Genomic DNA, 22597 nt, shown 5'->3' on the forward strand with positions numbered 1-22597 from the left:
TGGGAGGCAACATAAATGGCAGAGTTTTCTGCATTTCTAATGTAATTTTTGTTTTTCTAGGAACTTGATATGTTCCAAGCATGATTTTCTGACAAGACATTCATCACTGAGGACTGTATTTTATTAGAATATTCATTTTTGTTAGGACACAAATTACATTACTTGAGATGCCAAAGGCACATTGCTAGAAGGATTAGGAAGTAACATACAAAATGTAATGGAGACGAGACAGCAGACAGTCAGATTGAGAAGATTTTAATTGCTGGCAAATCTTTGGGGTTGCACTTTCATGGTCCACAAATGTTTTTGGCCCTGACATGTCATATAGAGCAGAGTCAGATATCTCCACAGCTGCTTCTGATTCTGTCATGTCTTGCTGAGACTCAGGTCAGTCATGTGACACGAATATTGTGAAAAGTGGGCATGGTACGTGTTTTAATGTGATTGACAGACATCCAGCAAAGATGAAACTTAACTATTGATTCTTTGCAGCTACTGTTCATCAAGAAATTAATAGTGGACAAAGAACAGCAGAATTAGTACAGATCATTGACCAAAGTGTCCCTGCATAACACTGGTATTTAAAATTGTGAAAGTGCATCTATGCCATTGTTTAAAACATGCATCAAAGCCAGTTTGGAATAGGGGTTCAGTATTTTGCTTTTTGATCCACTGTTTTAAAGTTGATTTTATGTCATCCATGAACCAAGCGTGTGGTGATTCTGCAGCCAACATCAGCTGTGTGTGGTATTGCGCGAAAGAGTCGGGTTACAGAGAAACAGATACTGCTGTGCCAACATATGTCACAGATGTCAATTGAGGATGTGTTGATGAAGTGATTCACAGTGACAGACATGGTGACATAAATAGGTTAAGAAGCAAAAGTGTGATTTTTTTTTCCCCAAAATTGGTTTTGATGCCTGGGTTCAATGATGGTGCAAATGTGTATAAATGCATGGCAACTATATTGAATAGTTGTGTTGTCTAGAGGGCTATGATCTGTAACAATTCCAGTGCTGTATGTTCATTATTAAATATTTTTATCAATCCACATACCACTAAGTCTCATGGCTTCTTTTCTGTTATAATCATCCAGATATTTATGTACTTTGATGGCTTCTCTATATAGCTGTGGACAACATTTCATCACTGTATATGAAATATTTGTATTTACATTTCTTTCCAATGCCTAACTCTTCATTCGGCAAAACAAAGTGGCACCAGGAGCATCTCTGAAGATGTCAAAACACAGCTCTGGACAAAATGCAAGACCTAAAACGTTAACCACACAAGTTGGAAGATTCGTTAGCAACTAAGACAACTGACCATGAAAGCATTAACTGTGTGCTGAGCAGGTTTTACCACTGTCTTGAAAAAGTTTATTTTTGACTGGGGATAGTTTTGTAACCCACACCTATTTCAGTGGTGGTGCAATCAGTGTACCCCCTGCAAATCCTATAGCCACTCAGTGGGAACTGAAGACAGTGTTAACTAGTAGACAGATTACCAGAGACAGGATGCAACTTTAATGAAAGACAAAGGGGCTATATATTGAAAGATGTCCGGCCGAGGGATAACGATATGCGGAACGTGATGGCGATGGTGCCAAATTGTGGAGGATGATGCAATACTTAACATTAAGAAATAAATCGGTCTGACATTTATTTGGATGCTGTTGGTCCCTTTGCCACATTTTCCAGAATATGATGTGATGACAGTTTTGGATGGATTATATAACTAGTGGAATACAAAAAGAAAACTACATAGGATTCGGAAGAGGTTCTAGGCAGTGGATGCACACACAGGTAAAGTAGTAAACTTTGTGGCTAATTTTTGCAGCTCTGTACTTCAGTCTGCAATGCAATGTTGTCACTGTTTTTCATCACAGCCAGAATTCTTAGAACACAATTTGTGTCCAAAACTTACTGTGTTTTGCGGTAAAAAATGAACACAGTCTGTGGAATTTGAGTGCTTGGTAACAGTGTACCTCGCACATTTTCACTCAGTGTTGGCCTATGGCATAATCTTCACTCATTCATTAATTCACATACTGTGTACGGTAAATCCCATCATAGTGGAGAGCCTGCAGCAATGCGGGCTGATATGAGTCATGGATCACCAGGCAGAAGCAGCCACTCTAGGAAACATCCACAAAGCACACTCACTACCAATTGAGGCTCTATCGCAGAGAAGCAGAGGTCAAAAAAGTACTTAGTCTATAGTGAGAATATTGAGTAAAGTGGAAAAACCAACATCAACAGATAAACATATGTTCACTCTTTTGTCTTATCTGAGGTAAATAATAATGAATTTAAGACAAACAGCCAAAATACTAGAAGTAAAAATGCTTTTCATGTAGACTATGATTCCTGACTGGGGTTTGGGACTGAGTTTTATGTTCTGGTGAAAATGTTTTTGGAATGTTGCCAACAGACATCAGGTAGAGAACTGGAAATCTCCAAATATTCAAAACTAAGGTGCAGTGGTACCATCACACTTACAGGTTATCAGAACAATGGAGTTTTAAATGCCCTAACACTGATAATTAGTCAGGTTTAACTAGGGTCTAACACATACAGTCATGACATTCCGACTCATTTTTGTTATATATTGCAACAGCAGCATTCCAAGCCAACAGAAAGCTACGTTTACAAATATGGTATCAGACTAGTGCAAACAGTATCATTTATGTTGATTTCTAACAGTTTTTACAATAGGGAACTTCATGTACTGCCGTAAAAATAAGCACTAACTAAGAAATAAAAAGAAGGAAGAGTGGGTGAGACCACATTTGTCTTTCTTTAGTTTCCTAAGTGCCTTGGGAGGTATAAAACAGTCCGTTACAGAATAGTTTGTTTATAGTTCCCTTATAGCCTACAGATATTTGCTGAAGCATGTTTTGTTTTTTTTTTTTTTTTTTTTTTTTTTTCTTTAACCCTTGATCCAAAACAATAGTCTCTCAGACCCATCATTCATTTTAAACATTCATTCTAAAACATGTGGCATGTAAAGCAACATTCATCAATGAGCTTGACTTTGTCAGCCTAGCAATAAGGCATATCATTTCGAAGTTAGTGCAAAATTGAGTGCCTGTGTGACCACGTTTCACATTATGTGTAATAATTAGGTGGGTCCAACACACTGCATGTTTCTAGTCACTACATATTTTGCTTTCAGTTGATATTTTGGATATTCTTATTTTATAGCATTTTATTGTATGTGTGAATTTATGCTATTTTTAGCTTCAGCATGCAGCAACTTTCTAAGAAGACTAAGGGGTCTGCAGTTGAACCAAAGAAGATGAAGTGGAAAATGGGAAAAACAATAACATTTTTGATGATTCTAGTATCGATTCTGACTTTACAGCAAGAAAAACAGCTCAGCATAACATTTTGGAAAGAGGAATGGTTCTACTAAAAGCAGAAATCGAATTTTGGTGCAAATGCCTATTAAATCTCAAACACAGGAGAATTTGTTTGATGACACCTTAGAGGCATACCAAATGATAGAAGGGAAAAGAAGAAGATGTGTATAAAGTACCCAGCATAAAAGAAAGAACTGGTGGTCTCATAAGTGCATCAATCGTGCTCAGCCAACATTCATGGAATGCAATAGGAAGATGTGCATTGAGTGTGAAAAAGTTCTCTGAATTGCTTTTGTTTGCATTTTCTGCAATCTTTCATTTATACTCATGAACATTGTGATTGATGTCACAATATTAAATCATTTCAAGATTCTTACTAAATGACTGCACATATGTTTTGTATTCATTTTGAATACTGTAAGTTCTCAATAGTATTGCATCTACTCATAATATGAAACAGTTGACTATTCACTTAATTTTTGTCAGCTAATGTGGGGATATGTGATAACAATATTACAAGCTTTAGGAGACATGTTTCTTGTTACATACTTGAGAGATGTTTTGGGTTAGGGTCTTAAGAACAAAAAGTACTAGTAAACAGCAGAAGAACTGACTTTTTGCAGAAAGACACCCATGTTGAGTATCTACTCAATGATGTTAACTCTTTTCATTACAGTTCCAATCAAATCAGAGAATATGTAATGTAGGAAAGCTGTTTGGAACACAATACCTGCATTATTTAATGTACTACATATGCCTCCACAGATGCAGCTGAAGGTGAAACCACACAGACATTACAGTAAAATGTCAAAAGCAATAATCCTGCAGGCTTTCTCGCTGCAATGTGCACTAGTGTTGTTCCAGCTTGCAGATGGTAACAGTTCCCACAGCAATGAATATCATGACCATATATGTTAAACTGTGCTTTAACTTTAATGTTCTGTAGGCAGCTGACACTGTTCTGTGCAAATTTACACAAAACTATTAGATAAAAACAGCAGCTAGTAGTATGATAAGATGATCAGTAATTTCCTTTAAAAAATAATAATGTTGCTCTTGTCCAACTACATTCTGCTAAACAAAATTCTGGAAACTAAATACAAAACAATTAAGTGTTTCTTGAGTCAAATATTTGGATAAATTGTTCTAGGAACTAGTTTTGAAAACATAATGGATGTAGCGTAGCCCACTGACAAAGTATTTAAAATGGGCAAAGAGGCACTGAGGAAATATAGAAGAGAAGAAAGTGATGACAAATTATTTTGTTAAAAAAAGGATGGATGAAGGAGCAAACAAGGAGACTCTAAATTAGATCAGTATTTCTTCACTTGTAAAAATATGCACTAAACTTCTACGGGATATTAAAAGAATGCAGTCAACCACATTAACCAGGTAAGTTGTGGAGCTGTACAAAACCAGCAGTAAAGCTAGAATACAGACAATGGAACTTGTCATGACAGTAAAGATGACTTGAAAAAAGCAGGGATAACACAACAGCTAATGTTCAACAAATTTCATGTCTCTACCCACACCTTTTAATGAATACTTTAACTCACTCCATACCCCTAATGTGGAGCCAGAACAAAATGGGTGAATGAATGGATGAAAAACATGTTTACCACTAAATTCTTTTTACACTGTACAAGTTGAACCCACATTATAAATACCATATTTGTTGATTTCTTTGCCAATTATGCAATATGTGTTTGTATAAGTTCAGCTGTGGTGGAAATGGTGCAGATAGCAATGCAGTGTGTTGTATTGAGTTCTATTTAAACTGATGCATTATTCAAAAGAGTGAAGTACAGATGCAGCTTGATTTCGAATTACTCAATTTACTACAGGTGCCAAAAATCAGCTGACAGTGGGTGAGTGAATGATGAAATAAAGAAACATTCATATTTAAAAAAATTTTAAAGCTGAAATGGCAAAATGGTTTTAACCTTCAAAAAATTTACTTTGGCTAGGAACCCATACACACAAGACAAGACAGATTCTTCTAAAGTGCAATGTGCTCTAGAAAAATAATTACGGTGCAGCAAATATGATGAAAAACGTACATGTGCAAATTTTGTGATTGGTTTGTATCTGTGACCTTTTATAGGCAACTAGTTTTATTTTGGAGGCATCTTTTCTATGCCATTCAACAATATTATTCAGCCATCTTTACACCATCCAATGCCTCCACCCTCCTCTAGTATTGATCTTCATCACACGATTATTGATTTCCTGGTCAGAACTTTTTCCAATATTGTAATAATTATTGTCATACTTTTGCTCACAGTTTACCAGGTAAGCAATTGCCCATATTTAATAAGTCCACTGAAATGTTACATTTGTGAAAGTTTCTACACTGCGCAGTATTGCATCACCAGTTAACTTCAGCAACATTTTGCTGTCTCATATAATCTCTCCCACTCTCTTTGGCTGCTTCTGTCGAGACTTCATGCACCTATAAAACTGATTTTGCAGTGCTTCATTATTTGCAGCAATTCAGCTGAACAGAAGAGAACTGAGAATAAAAAGCACAGCTATTACAAACTGAGGAATACTGAGTGTTTACATTTTTTTCCCTTTTTTACAAAACTAGAAAATAAATAGACTAAGTTGTTGCAGCCTCTGTAGAGAAGGCTGGAATGTCTCAGGCTGGGAACCTGCAGATCAGCACCTGCAACACAATAACAGGGAAAACAAACAGTCACACACACTGGATTTCAAACATTCAGTTTACGTGGTTGTGGGAAACATAGATGCTGTGTAAAGGGAAATTAAAGAAACCTTTGGAAAAGCTCAGTGGGCAAACTCATATTTAGCAAAGAAAGGAAGGCTGAAATGTGGAAGAAATATACAGAGGCAGTAGATGAACATGATATGGGAGATATGACATTGTGAGAAGAGTCTGACAGAGCATTGAAAGATGTAAGTGAAAACAAGGCACTTGGAAATAGATGAAATTCCCCCAGAAATACTGAGCTCCTTAGAAGAGTCAGCCATGACAAAACTATGCTGCCTGGTGTTGAAGACATGTGTTACAGGTGAAATACCCACAAACATCAAGAAAAAGTTTGTAACTGCTATTTCAAAAAAGGCAAGTGACAGGTGTGAAGGCAAATGACAGGTGTGATAATACTGAACCATAAGTTTAATAATTCATGACTGCAAACTTCTAGCAAATTATTTATAGAAGAATGGAAAGAATCATACAAGCCAAATCAGAGGAGAATCTCCTCTTTGAAGTTGCTAAGATAGCAGGAATAAAATTCAGGGTGCACAAGCTTACAGTCTGTAAAGAAACCAGAGTACAGGTATAGGAATTAAAAAGCATGAGAAGAAAGAGTCAGGGTTGTAGCAAACTAGACTGCAGTGAGAAGAACTGAAGGACACAAACGGAATGAGACCAGGTTTTAGCCTATATCCCAAGTTACTCAGTTTGTACATTGAGCAATAGAAAAGGAAACCAGACAATTTTGGACAGGGAATTATAATTTAGGGAGCAGACAAAAAATCGAAGTTTATTGATAACATCATAATTGTATCAGAGACAGCAAAGGACTGCGGGAATCAGTCGAATGGAATGGATAACGCCTTCAGAAGAGGTTACAAGGTGAACACCAACAAAAGTAAAGCAAGGCTAGTGGAATGTAGCCTAATTAAATAAGGAGGGGGCAGGGCTATTTTATTAGGAAATGAGACACTGAAAGCTACAGATGAGTTTTGCTATATGGACAGCAAAATAAATGACAATGACCAAAGTAGAGAGGATGTAAAATGCAAATAGGAAGGTAATTATTCACAAAAAAGAGAAATTTATTAACATCAAATACAAATTTAAGTGTTAAGGAGTCTCTTCTGAAAGTATCTTTCTTAATTGCAGCCCTGTATAGAAGTCAAATGTCAACAATATGGACTTCTGGGAAGAAACATGGTGCTATGGGAGAATTCTGAAGATTAGATGGGTAGACTAATGTGGAGGTACAGAACCAAATTATGGAAAAAAAAAGAAATTTATTGTTCAACTTGACAGAAAGAGTAGTTTGATTGAGAGGACTTAATCCTGAGGCAGCAATGAATTGTTGGGGGGGAGTATCTGCAGGGAGGGGGGGGGGGGGAAATTGTAGAGCTTTGCTGCAGAAATAAGGCTGATAACAACGTAATCTCAGTCTCTTTTACAATGAGAAGATATGTTGCATATTTGATACTATTTTCGCTATATTGAGTCATACATAATTGAAAATCATATCTACATCTACATCCATATTCTGCAATCCACTGTGAGGTGCGTGGCAGAGGATACATAACATTGTACCAGTTATTAGGCTTTCTTCCTGTTCCGTTCATGTATGGAGGGCGGGAAGAATGATTGAATGCCTCTGTGCATGCAGTAATTATTCTAATCTTATCCTCACAGTCCCTGTGTGAGTTATACATTTGGGATTGTAGTATATCCCTAGAGTAATCATTTAAAGCTGCTTCTTGAAACTCTGTCAGTAGACATTCTGGGGATACTTTACACCTATCTTTGAGAGTCTTCCAGTTCAGGTCCTTCAGTATCTATCTGACAATCTTCCACGGATTAAACAAACCTGTGATTATTTGAGCTGCCCTGCTCTGTATACAGGGTGACAACTATTGAACTATATGAAAAAAAGTTAAATTAGTTACAAACTATGGCATGCATACACTTTATTCAACAGGTAAATGTCACTACAGATATTTGGATTTAGGTTATGACACGTTTGATATATCTGCCAACATTGGCAATGATGTGGCACAGATGAATAGCGAAATTGTACACGACTTGTTGAATTGTCTGAACATTGATGCTGTCGATGACCTCCGAAATGGCGTTTTCCAGCTCGGCAATGGTTTTGGGGTTATTGTGTACACCTTGTCTTTAATATAGCCCCACAAAATGCAGTCACATGTTTTCAGATCCAGAGAATCTGGATGAGGGGAATGTGGCTTGTGCCAGTGGCCTCTGGGTACTCCAGAGCCAGAATGGGGTCCCCAAAGTGCTCCTCCAGGGCATTAAACACACTCCTGCTTTCGTGGGGTTAAGTTCTGTCATGCATGAACCACCTCTTGTCAAAATAAGGATCATTTTAGATAATGGTGACAAAATCGTCTTACAAAACATTCACATACTATTAAGAAGTTACTGTGCCAGTAAGAGAGATAGCACCGATTATTCCACGACTGGACATTGCACACCACACAGACACCCACTGAAGGTGAAGAGACTTCTCGATAATGAAATGCAGATTCTCAGTCCCCCCAAATGCACCAATTTTGCTTGTTGACAGGCTCGTCTAAATGAAAATGCACTTTTCCGTTAAACCGAACAATATTCAGATCAAAGTCCTGTTTGTCACTTCTGTGTACAATAGTGCTGATGAAACACAACCACTGTTCCATACCCTTGGGGCTAAATGGCTGACGGGTTTGAATTTTGTACGGGAATAGACGCATGTTTCAACAACAATTTGTCGCAGTATCTCCGGTTGGTTCCCACCTGTTGTGCAGCTCATCTCATCAATTTCCTGTGGCCGGTTTGAAACACAGCATGCATATTCTTGAAGTTTTCAACCTTTTTGGATGACCAATATTGCTGACACTGTCCTCACGACACTACCCATTCTCTCAAACTTGCAAATCAAATTGTTGATTGTTAGCACACTTGGACCAGTTGTCTTCTGCTTGAACTATTTCCTTCGGACCACAGTTGGGGTGCTATTGCTCGTATGGTAGGCCTTTACAAGCACTATACACTCAGGCACACTGTGCTGTGACATTTTCGCATGCAAATGGTGAAAGGCATGTGTGAATTCACATACCAATTCCCATCATGCCCTGCAGCCAACCGTGTAGTTTGAACATCCTAACGCAAGCCATTCAGAATTTGATGATGATTTTATTTCATATAGTTCAATAGCTGTCAGAATGTACGTTCAGTATCTCCTGTTAGTTCTGTCTGGTATGGGTCCCACCCTTGAGCAATATTCTTGAACGAGCCGCACAAGTGATTTGTAAGCAATCTCCTTTGTAGACTGAATGCACTTCCACAGTATTCTACCAATGAAGCACAGTCTAACAGCAGCAACTACCCACAACTGAGCCTGAGTGAACATCCTATTTCATATCCCTACAAAGCATTACAACCAGTTATTTGTATGAGCTGGATAATCCAAACTGTGGCTCATTGATGTTATAGTCATAGGATACTGCATTTTTTCATTTTGTTGAGTGCAAAATTTTACATTTTTGAACATTTAGAGAAAGTTGCCAATCTCTGCACCACACTGAAATCTTAACAAGATCTAACTGAATATTTATAAAATATTTATCCCACTTTCTTTCAGATAGTACTTCATTATAGATAACTGCATCATCTGTGAAAATCCTGATTTTACTATTAATACTATCTGCAAGGTCATTAACATACAACAAGAACACTACTTGCATCACAACAGCCAAAATGACTTCTGCATCTGACAATGACTCTCCATCCAAGATAGCATGCTGCATCCTTCTTACCAAAAAGTCCTCAATCCAGTCACAAATATCACTTGATACCTCATATGATCATACTTTTGACAATAAGCAAAGCTGTGGTTCTAAGTCAAATCCGTTTCAGAAAACAAGAAACATAACATCCACCTGGTTGCCTTGATCCAAAGCTTTCAATATGTCATGGGAGAAATGTGAAAGTTTGGTTTGAAAACCATGCTGTCTGGCATTGAGGAGGTCATTTTATTCAATGTACATCATTTTGTTTGAGCTCAGAAAATGTTCTAAGATTCTACAACAAATTGATGTCAAGGATATTAGATGACAGTTTTGTGGATCACTTCTACTACCTTTCTTGTAGATAAGTGTGACCTATACCTTTTTCGGAGAACTTGACACAGTTTTTTGTTTAAGGGATCTATGAGAGATTACAGTTATGAGATGGGCTGACTCAGCCACAAATTCAATATAGACTCTGACAGGGATTCAATCGGGCCTGCAGCTTTGTTCAGTTTTAACAATCTCAGCCATTTCTTAACACCACTGGCACCAATACTTCTTTCATTCATCTTTTCAGTGATACAAGGACTAAAGTTGAGCAATTCTCCTGGGTTTTCCTTTGTAAAGTAAATTTGAAAATGTAGTTAAGCATTTCAGGTTTTGCTCTGCTACCCTCAATTTCAGTTCCTGTCTCATTCACTAGGGCTGGACGCTAACTTTGTGCATTAACAGCCTTTACATAGGAACAGAATTTCTTTGGTTTTTGTGAAATGTCATTTTCACAATATTCTGCTATGGTGGTCATTGAAGGCATCAGTAATTGATCTCTTGACAGCCAAATGCATTTCATTCAGCACCTATCTATAGCCCTACTATTTGTTTTACACCTGTTATGCAGTAATCTTTGTTTGTTTAGAAGTTTCTTTGCAGTGACAGTGTATCATGGAGTTTCCCTAATGGCAGTAAATAGACAACCTTGACATAATTTACTTTTTGATATGCACTGTAAAGTGTTGGATGAAAGTTCAGCCTATTCCCCTGGCATGTTTCACTCAGACTTCCATTTCCTCTTAAAATTCAAAGTTGCTCTTGTTCATCAGCATTTTTCACCTAACACAGAAGCAACTCCAGCTGTGGAAGAGTGCCTTGCAGCCCTTCCAATGGTACACTACAAAGACGAAATTTCACTGGATGAAATATGTTAATGTTAAAGAAGATTATGTTGAAAAACATTCTGGAAACATAAATGCACGTTTTTCAGTATGAGGCAGAGAACTTTCGAGACCTCCCTCCTACCTCCACTGATTTCATCTCTACTGATTACACTTATTACACATTTCAGTTAATTCTGAAGTTCATTATGAAGTGCACAGCAGAAGACACAGCCCACTGTACCACATATTTACATTTCATCCTGCTCCATTACCTCGTACAATTCTGTCTGTATTATGTCTGAAATGCAAAGTCTTTTTTGTGAGGTAAGGGAGATTGTTACACACAGAGAAATAATCCATTTTAAAAATGACATTCCTACAGCATGATTATATCAAACCTATGGAAATGCTGGAAAGGCGTTATTCCAGTGGATAAAAAGTGGTATTATTGGTTTGTCCAATGCATGATATCTTTATGTAATTACTGATGCAAGGGGGTGGGAGATTGTCACCCCCAAGGAAGTTACATCGCAGGAATGCCATTTTTGAAAATACTGCAGTGAATGGAAAGAGTAATGACTCGAGGAATAAACTCTGGAATTTTGGTGTATGGAGTTATTGCTCCTTCTATGAAAGCAGGCAACAAATGTTCATAATATTGAGGTATTCAGTGGTGTAACTGATTACTATTTGGAAAGCAAGCATTCATTTATTTGCATACCATTTATATAAGAGTAATTTTGTAATTCTTCCATGAGGTCTTCCATGAGATCCTATAGCTCTGATATTTTTCTTGCATGGACTTTTACGTTGTAGTATTGTGATTCTTCACTGGATAACTGTCTATTAAAGTTGGAAATCTGCTGCTTGCTTAAGAAAATGTGTTGCTCTGACATCCACAAATCCACAAAAATATTTATACAGGGTGTTACAAAAAGGTACGGCCAAACTTTCAGGAAACATTCCTCACACACAAAGAAAGAAAATATGTTATGTGGACATGTGTCCGGAAACGCTTACTTTCCATGTTAGAGCTCATTTTATTACTTCTCTTCAAATCACATTCATCATGGAATGGAAACACACAGCAACAGAACGTATCAGCGTGACTTCAAACACTTTGTTACAGGAAATGTTCAAAATGTCCTCCGTTAGTGAGGATACATCCATCCACCCTCCGACGCATGGAACCCCTGATGCGCTGATGCAGCCCTGGACAATGACGTATTGTATCACAGCCATCCACAATACGAGCATGAAGAGTCTCAACATTTAGTACCGGCGTTGCATAGACAAGAGCTTTCAAATGCCCCCACAAATGAAAGTCAAGACGGTTGAGGTCAGGAGAGCGTGGAGGCCACAGAATTGGTACGCCTCTACCAATCCATCAGTCACCGATTCTGTTGTCGAGAAGCGTACGAACACTTCAACTGAAATGTGCAGGAGCTCCATCGTGCATGAACCACATGTTGTGTCGTACTTGTAAAGGCACATGTTCTAGCAGCACAGGTAGAGTATCCCGTATGAAATCATGATAACGTGCTCCATTGAGCGTAGGTGGAAGAACATGGGGCGCAATCGAGACATCACCAACAATGCCTGACCAAACATTCACAGAAAATCTGTGTTGATGACGTGATTGCACAATTGCATGTGGATTCTCGTCAGCCCACACATGTCGATTGTGAAAATGTACAATTTAATCACGTCGCAATGAAGCCTCATCCGTAAAGAGAACATTTGCACTGAAATGAGGATCGACACATTGTCAGATGAACCATTCGCAAAAGTGTACCCCTGGAGGCCAATTGGCTGCTGATAGTGCCTGCACATGCTGTACACGGTACGGAAACAACTGGTTCTCCCATACCACTCTCCATACAGTGACGTGGTCAACGTTACCTTGTACAGCAGCAACTTCTCTGACGCTGACATTAGGGTTATCATCAACTGCACGAAGAATTGCCTCATCCATTGCAGGTGTCCTCATCATTCTAGGTCTTCCCCAGTCGCGAGTCGTAGGCTGGAATGTTCCGTGCTCCCTAAGACGCCGATCAATTGCTTCGAACGTCTTCCTGTCGGGACACCTTCGTTCTGGAAATCTGTGTCGTTACAAATACACCGCGCCACAGCTATTGCCCCGTGCTAATCCGTACATCAAATGGGCATCTGCCAACTCCGCATTTGTAAACATTGCACTGACTGCAAAACCACGTTCGTGATGAACACTAATCTGTCGATGCTACGTACTGATGTGCTTGATGCTGGTACTGTAGAGCAATGAGTCGCATGTCAACACGAGCACCGAAGTCAAGATTACCTTCCTTCAATTGGGCCAACTGGCGATGAATCGAGGAAGTATAGTACATACTGGCGAAACTAAAATGAGCTCTAACATGGAAATTAAGTGTTTCCGGACACATGTCCACATAACATCTTTTCTTTATTTGTGTGTGAAGAATGTTTCCTGAAAGTTTGGCCGTACCTTTTTCTAACACCCTGTATAATTTGGTACCAGGTGGTGGTAATGAAAGGACTAACACACATATAGCTGAGCATGACCTCACAAATTAAGTTCTGGCACAGGTAAACAAGAAAAATTATCCAGTCAGTATACTCTGTGACCTTGCTACAGTCTGTGACATCATGCCTTCTACAAATGGCATCTAACCTTCAGAATAGAAAGTAGAGGGTCGCACTGGTGCACTTAGACACAAGAACGAAACAAACTTGACAATTGTATAACATCAAATGTAGGTCCCATAAGTGGCAGTACCAGGTCTGTTGTTTATCTTGGGTCAAATTATGATGATCCCTCAAGTATAGGGAACATACATTCATGGTCGCATGCCATGTGGATTCACCTTTCAGCTCACAGCAGTCCCCACTGTACTCTGTCGACATCACATTGGGGTGACGTGGTGGCCACCTATGCCATTGAGCGGCTCCTCCTGGCTCTTGGTGTCTGCAGCTGGTCCCACACCATTGGACAGGTCACCGGCCACACGTGTCAGCTGCACCGGGTTGGAGCCCTGCACACACATACATACTGGCTGCACCCACTGACTGTGCTAGAGCCAAATAGGAAAAACTTTAAACTGTCAATATTTTATGGAACTTTTCCAAGGCCTTCAGATGCACAGATCTTTTAATTCTACAAGAGAAACCATAAAATGTTGCATTGTGAACAGAGTCTTGTCTCAGTTACAGAAAACAGATCACATTAACAAATTATAATACAGGAATAAAACCAAATTCACAGTGAGAAATGCACTAAGTATGGAGATCCACAAGGATCAGTATTTCGCCCACTACTGTTTTGCCCTAAATAAAATGTGATATAGAGATTCTTGAGCAATATTTCTGGGCGTATTGGTGTGAGAAATCCATGCTATCCAGTGGCTTTTTACAGAATAATTGCAAACTAAGCTTTCATTTGACTCAGCTGCTATATACGGGACCTAATTGTTAAATACTGTATATTGCATTGTCATGGAAAAATATTTGGACTTCACTTGTAACTGCCCGCAATTGACTTTACAAGGAGATGATGATTACAGAGCAATCTAATTAACAGGACATTGAACTCACAGAGACACAGAATTCCACTGTTCACTGGTTGTAGCTTTTCTGATGTGGTATGAAGATATTATGATATGGTTTGCCATCCATGTGAGAATATTTCATTATAGCATCGCTGTATTGTTCCTTCCACTGCATTCAGTGAACCTTCACACTAGATGTATTGGCCAACTCGATCCATACTACTCTGCACCACTGTTAACATACAGCTAACACTGCCAGAAAAGAAACCTGAGAAAGTACTGAGCTGTTTGAAAATCCAGCTTGAGGGGAAAGATTAAAATGGACACTACTGATGTTGGTAGCAAGAATTGCGAGCAAATGGAACAAATTTGTTTCCAAACAAGACACACAGTGCATAATGTAAATGTTGGGTTGCAAATGTCTATGATATGCAGACATTTGCAGCACAACCACATCACAATACCTTCACAGCAGGCCAGAATAGCTACACCCAGGCCTATCACTGAAGCCTGTTTGTGTACAGTGTAGTTTTGCCTTTCTTTAAGTTTACAGTCCCGTTAGTTTGGTTACTCTGAAATCATCATCTTCTTCTTCTTCTTCTTCTTCTACTTCTTCATAAGTCAGTTGCTGGGAAGTTATAAGTGAACTTTAAGTAACTTTCAACAATAAGTACAATGTACAGTAGTTAACAGTAACTTTCTGAATATAGTAGGTGAGTTAAATAAAAACTTAGTTTCTCCAGGTAATTATCTAATTCTCTTAGGAAACGGCTTTCAAAGACTGCTATCTGAAATACACCTCTATGATACTGGAAAGGTGGAGATTCAGTCACTGAGTCAATAAGTGAAGACTAAGAACTCTCAGGTACATGATGGATTATCTAGCAGAATACTAAAGCACTGTGCTGCCTATGTTGGTCCAGTACTTGGCCAAATTTGTAATTCTTCTTTTAGGAATGTTTAGTTTCCTGAATGCTTAAAGAACTCAACAGTGAAACCACTTTATATAAAAAAAATATTAAAAAAATGGATAATGGAGACAAATTCACATTTCAGTGCCAATGGCTTTTCAGAAGGAGTTTAAAAAAATTAATAAGTAGCAATAATATTTTGTCTATTGTAAGTAATTGTGCAACTGGGAATTTGCAGAAGTGACTTTATACTGACTGACCAGCCCAGTGACTGTACATGGTTGTGCACGAACTGCCCTCTGCTCTGTAGCAGCAGCTGTTTATAGATGCATATAAATCTGTCTGTACAGAAAAATAAATTATGTATAAGATTTTTGAAAACATAGTCAGTGATCTTAAAAGTAGTTAAAATCAAGACTGTTTTAAATTTTAATTTTAATAAATTATGCAGTTGCTGAATTTCAACAGTAACATAAAAGACAGAAAAGTAGAGAAAACATATATACATTAAGCAATTAAGTTATTTTGATTAACAACTAGCTGGATGCACAAAAAACAGCACATGTAGCTGGTTCTAGTTTTATGAGCAAAATTTTAAGCGTGTACTAGGATTGTGTGGAAGAAAACATTGAGATTTGAGGGGACTCACTAAAATTCATCATCCTGGTGCTGTGGGGAACAGAACCCATGTTATAGTAAAAGTAGCTTCTTTTCCACATTTTCAAAGGTCTAAACAAAAAAATTTTACTGTGCAATCAAGTTTTGAACACAAGAACAACTGTTCAGAAGAGGAAAGTTTACACTTTTATCACAAATGCAATGTAGAATGAAATGAGTCAGTTCTTAATTGCAAAAGCCAGAGAATCTTAAATCTGTTCATTACTGCCCCACCTACCACAAATGCAAAGAAAGTTTCAGGTAAACCCTAGGTATTTTTTGGCATAGACTCCAAATCTGCAATAAAATGAAGATTTCCATTTGAAAATAAAAAAAATTGACCACTGCATTGTGGGGAGAGAAGTTAGTGGGCAGCACAGATATATGTCCCCTTTGAAAATATTAACTTTTTATCTGGAACATTTTTTCATACAATTCACAGTTTTTGGAGCTATTCAGTTGTTCTATACCAAAACAAACAACCTATACATTAAATACAGGGTGTTTAAATATAGTGTCATATATTCCTATATGAGTTAGTATTGGTGAATAATAGAAGGAAAGTACTTATTTTGATATGTCCAAAAATCAATACCTGTTATGACATGAGCTGTTGAAAATCCGCAGTTCTCAGACTGTATTTTATTTACAGATGAGGCAGAATTCACAAGAGATGCCATAGTAAATTACTACAGTATGCATGTATGGACCAATGCAATACTTGAGCAATCACAGTGATAAGGCATCAGGATCACTTCAGAATGAATGTATGGCTGGGAATTGTCAGTGAAAGGCTCTTAGGGCTGTAGACTTTACCATACAGTTAAACAGGTGCCGCATATCAGTTTTCTGTACAATAAATTATTAGCACTAATGGAGAACATTACCATTACAGAAAGATGATTGTTTTATGCATGACAGGTCACCACCCAATTTTCTACTGATTGTGTAACAGTATCTCACTGCAATGTTCATGGGTAATGGATTGACTGGGGAGGTCCAGTACCATGGTCTCCTCATTGACCAAATCTGAATCCGTTGGATTTCTGGCTCTGGGGATATTTAACAACATTGATGTGTGTCCGACCCATCAACAATGTCAAGATGTTGCAGTAGCTTGTGACCAATGCACAAAACACAATCCAAATGGTGCTCCGTATATCTGAAAGAATGCTTATTCACTGTGAAGTAGCACTGAAGAATGCATCAGAATGCATGGTAAGTGCATGCCTGTAGCATATATTTCTATGTAACACACAGATGGGAATGAGAGAACACATTGAGCCATATCTCAACAGATACTGGTTTCCGGACACATCTTTTATTCCATTTTTGACCAATATTAGCTCCTACAGGTATATGTAACAATTTTCTATAATACCCTGTATATGTAAAGGGTGACATCACAATAAGTGGAGGAACAGTACCTTACTACATTCTGCCATGTCTAAATATAATTTGTGAGGCTCTTACTTTCTCCCCATTTTATTATCAGTTTCTTGGTTGTTCTCCTTTTACCTTAAGTTGCCTTGTTTGCATACATATTGAGTTTTTCGGTCACCCCAACACCGCTATATGTGATCCAGCATGACACACGGCATTTCCTGTAAGCTCAATCTCTCTGATGAGCGAGACGACCTTTGACAAATGATCGGCATATATAGTGGAGCCATTCTTCTGACTCTCAGCGCCCATTAAGTCATAGAGCATATTGTGTAGCTACATCACAGAATCTGAGTTGTCAGATCGGCCCCAGTGGGGTCATACCAGAATGGCTCATGTGACTTTTTTTAAAACTAAGTACCAAGATTTGTCTCTTGAGAGCCATTTAAGCCACTAGACTAAATAAGTCTGCAGTCAAGAAAGACACTCTATAATTTAATAATAAAATTAAATAAATTAAGTTTAATAATAAAGTAAAGGACAAAAGAGATAAAGCTAGTATTCTTTACCCCACAGAATCTCGGTCAAACACTTGTAAATAAATAGTATGTGGCCTGTGAAAAGTACGACACTGTTGGTATATATTGCATCAGTTGTGACAATTGTCCTGCCAGGTATGTGTGGCAGACTGGCAGAGGGCCTGCTATTATGTTTCGAGAACACGACAGTCTGAGAAATTCAAAGTCCACTTTAAGTAGCAGCTTACGTGATTCAGGCCACTCCATAACAGGTGTAGTCAATAATTCAAAAGTCTTAGACAGAGAAGTGAAGGACCATTTTAAACGTTGTGGAAGAGTCTAAAGCTATACCCCAAATATACCCTTAACAATCAGCTGGAGTTAAGACGTTACAATATACTGTCTATCTTTGATCACCTTTCAAAGATGTAGTGTGATATTTGCTAGGTTATTGATCCTGGGCTTGTTGTTTCTGGTCTATTTGGCTTTACAATTTTTTTGCTGACATATTTTATAATTTATATGATTATGCTGTGTAACAGAGGCCTCAAACATTTCCAAAATATTTGGATTGCGTAAAAATGTTTGTAGCTTTCCCTGCTATGTGCACGGTGATGCTAGTGCCCTCCATGATACACATGAACACACTGGCACACTGAGCAGGCTGAAGCATTGCTGTCTGCAGCTTCCCAGTATGAAGTGAGGATTCATAACCAGGGGCGTTCAATGTATCTAACTGGGGCTTTTACTTTTCTTGTTTTGTTATTTTGCTCTTTTCACTGTAGGTAGGTGCACATTTAATATTTCAGTTTTCAACCTGTCAATTTGAATTACGACATCCCGCTTGTTGTGGGTAACAGTACTTTACTTTGAGATGTCCTCCTTTTTGTATCTGGGTTTAAACATGTCACTGATGTGTGAGTACTTCGTATTGGTTGTCGTCAGCATAGGTTATTAGGATAGCTATCTGTTTATCGTAATGTTCATTGTACATTTCCTATCTTGTACACCTGAAGATGTGATTTGAAATCACAAAAGTTTTTGTGTTCCCATAATAGTTCATATACAAGTGAAAGAGGTTTATTTCAGAAACACTTTATAATCAACTCCACCACTAAAACAGCTTTTAATCCAATACTAAATGTGTCTTCAAACAGATTATATCTGAAATTGACTGCCTAATCAGTTGTCAGGACATCGCTCAGCTGGAGACAGTGCTGCCAGTGTTACCACTGCCACTCACCCTGCGCCCTCTCCTCGCGAGCAGCGCCCTCCGGACTGGCGGCACGAAGAGGTCGGGGTCTGGCGGCGGCACGCTGCGGTCCCCCTCGCAGGTGACGCCCGCCACCCACGACGCGATGGTGCCCACGACGAGTGTCAGCAGGAATCCCAGCACGACAACCCACAGGTACGACACGCGGTACAGGTAGAAGTACTCGCTGCAATGTGGGGGATAATACGTATTGTACATATGTGTAACATGTGGATCCCAGGTGTGGTGTGCGTGTGACATCATGATATAACTACCAATGTTGTTGTTGTGGTCTTCAGTCCAGAGACTGGTTTGATGCAGCTCTCCATGCTACTCTAACCTGTGCAAGCTTCTTCATCTCCCAGTACCTACTGCAACCTACATCCTTCTGAATCTGTTTAGTGTATTCATCTCTTGGTCTCCCTCTATGATTTTTACCCTCCACACTGCCCTCCAATACTAAATTGGTGATCCCTTGATGCCTCAGAACATGTCCTACCAAACAATCTCTTCTTCTAGTCAAGTTGTGCCACAAACTGCTTTTCTCCCCAATTCTGTTCAATACCTCCTCATTAGTTATGTTATCTACCCATTTAATCTTGAGCATTCTTCTGTAGCACCACATTTTGAAAACTTCTATTCTCTTCTTGTCTAAACTACTTATCATCCACATTTCACTTCCATACATTTCTACACACCATACAAATACTTTCAGAAACGACTTCCTGACACTTAAATCTATACCCAATGTTAACAAATTTGTCTTCTTCAGAAATGCTTTTCTTGCCATTGCCAGTCTAGATTTGATATCCTCTCTACTTCAACCATCATCAGTTATTTTGCTACCCAAATAGCACAACCCCTTTACTAATTTAAGTGTCTCATTTCTTAATATAATTCCCTCAGCATCACCTGATTTAATTCGACTACATTCCATTGTCCTCGTTTTGCTTTTGTTGATGTTCATCTTATATCATCCTTTCAAGACACTGTCCATTCCATTCAGCTGCTCTTCCAGGTCCTTTGCTGTCTCTGACAGAATTACAATGTCATCGGCAAACCTCAAAGTTTTTATTTCTCCTCCATGGATTTTAATTCCTACTCCAAATTTTTCTTTTGCTTCCTTTACTGCTTGCTCAATATACAGATTGAATAACATTGGGGCCGGCCAGTGTGGCCGAGCGGTTCTAGGCGCTACAGTCTGGAACTGCGCGACCGCTACGTTCGCAGGTTCGAATCCTGCCTCGGGCATGGATGTGTGTGATGTCCTTAGGTTAGTTCAGTGTAAGTAGTTCTAAGTTCTAGGGGACTAATGACCTCAGCAGTTAAGTCCCATAGTGCTCAGAGCCATTTTTGAAAAACATTGGGGATAGGCTACAACCCTGTCACAGTCCCTTCCCAACCACTGCTTCTCTTTCATGCCACTTGAGTCTTATAACTGTCATCTGGTTTCTGTACAAATTGTAAATAGCCTTTCTCTCCCTGTATTTTACTCCTGCCACCTTCAGAATTTAAAAGAGAGTATTCCAATCAACTTTGTGAAACACAAGCTTGCCTTTCCTTAATCTGTTCTCTAAGATAAGTCATAGGGTCAGCATAGCCTCACGTGTTCCAACATTTCTACTGTCAATACGGAATTTTAATTGAACGCTACTCTTTCTGTTTACTAAACTACCCCATACAGTGTGCATTTTTTCATACTTCCATCCTTTTATTCTCAGGTGATGCTTCATTCCACTATTATGAGCCATATTTGAATGTTTTCTGTATATTCTTTGCTGATTTTATGTTAATCTTGTTTTATGAGACATTGCATTTCATTAATAGTTGCTTGTAAGTGGAAGGTACACAGTGTTTTAATAACTTTTCAATAAATTATTAGGAACAGTAAAAATGTATTGAAGTACTCATATATGCAGAAATGTTAAGAATAATCAAGAAGTTAGTATTGATTAGAATGAAAGCAGTTGCTGACGTGTGTGAATATTACCAGACTATCAGTTTAGTAAGTCATGGTTGTAAAATACTAAAACAAATTCTTTACAGAAGAATGGAAGAACTGGTGGCAAGTTTGTATAGATTCTGGAGAAATGCAGCAAAATATGAGGCAATAGTGATCCTACAACTTATCTTAGAAGATAAATTAAGGAAAGGCAACCCTACATTTACAGTATTTGTAGACTTAAGAAAGGTTTTGACAGCCATGCCTGGAATGCTCTCCTTAACTCCTGAAGGTAGTAGGGGTAAAATACAGGGAGCAAGAGGCTATTTACACCATGTGGAAGTTATAACAGTTGAGGGAACGGAGGAAAGCAGTCATTGAGTGAGTGAGGCAGGGTTGTAGGCCTATCACTAATGTTATTCAATCTGTACATTGAGCAAGAAGAAAAGGAAGCCTAAGAAATATTTGGAGTGGGCATGGAGAAGAAATAAAACTTCTGAGGTCTGTCAATGACAGTGTAATTCCCTCAGAGGCAGCAAAGGCCTTGGAAGTGCAGTTGAAAATTATGGACAGTGTCTTGAGAGAAGGATATAAGATAAACATCAACTAAAGCAAAACAAGGATAATTGGATATAGTTTAATTAAACCAAGTTATGCTATGGGAATTAAATTAGGAAATGACACACTTGAAACAGTAGACAAGTTTTGTTATTTGGGCAGCAAAATAACTTAGGATGACTGGAGTAGAGAGGACATAAAATTTAGAGTGGCAATGGCAAGTAAGGCGTTTTTGAAGAAGAGAAATTATGTTAACATTATCAATTTAAGCTTTAGGAAGTCATTTCTGAAGCTATTTTTATCAGTGTACGTACCCATGTTCGGAAGATAGAGTTCACACATGAAGAGACTAGAAGCCTCTGAAATGGGGTGCTATAGAAGAATGTTGATAATTTAATGCCTAGATTGTGTAACTAATGAGGAGGTACTAAATACAGTTGGGGGGCACAACCTGACTAGAAGAAGGAATCGGTTGATAGGAGACATTCTGAGATACCAGGTGATCACCAATTCTGTACTGGAGGGAAGTGGGGGTGGGAGGGAAGGGGGCTGTAAGAATCATAGAGGGAGACCAAGACATGAACAGAGTAAGCAGATTCAGTAGGATGTACGTTGCAGTAGTTACTCAGAGATGGAGAGTCTTGCACAGGCTAGAGTAGCATGGAGAGCTGCATCAAACCAGTCTCTGGACTGAAGGCCACAACAATAGCAATAACAAATAATAATAATAAATAACAAAATATATGTTCACATTTTGTGCATGTCCAGGTGTGCAATGGGAACATGTGGTGATAAACACTGGAACC

The 22597-nt window shown here is 38.5% G+C and overlaps 1 protein-coding gene across 1 annotated transcript in view; it reads right to left on the reverse strand.

Moving 5' to 3' along the window:
- Positions 1 to 5287: 5287 nt before the first annotated feature.
- The window catches only part of LOC124554209 (putative sodium-dependent multivitamin transporter), a 390772-nt gene continuing 373462 nt past the window's right edge, over positions 5288 to 22597 (reverse strand). Inside the window, exons 11-13 of the mRNA XM_047128278.1 lie at positions 19283 to 19478; positions 13890 to 14057; positions 5288 to 6032 (exon numbers count right to left, since the gene is read on the reverse strand). Coding sequence (XP_046984234.1) covers positions 13929 to 14057; positions 19283 to 19478 — 325 coding nt within the window. The 3' untranslated portion in view covers positions 5288 to 6032; positions 13890 to 13928. The remainder of the gene's footprint in view (positions 6033 to 13889; positions 14058 to 19282; positions 19479 to 22597) is intronic.

This window comes from Schistocerca americana, chromosome 11 (genome assembly GCF_021461395.2).
Source record: "Schistocerca americana isolate TAMUIC-IGC-003095 chromosome 11, iqSchAmer2.1, whole genome shotgun sequence".
Classification (NCBI taxonomy): Eukaryota; Metazoa; Arthropoda; class Insecta; order Orthoptera; family Acrididae; genus Schistocerca; species Schistocerca americana.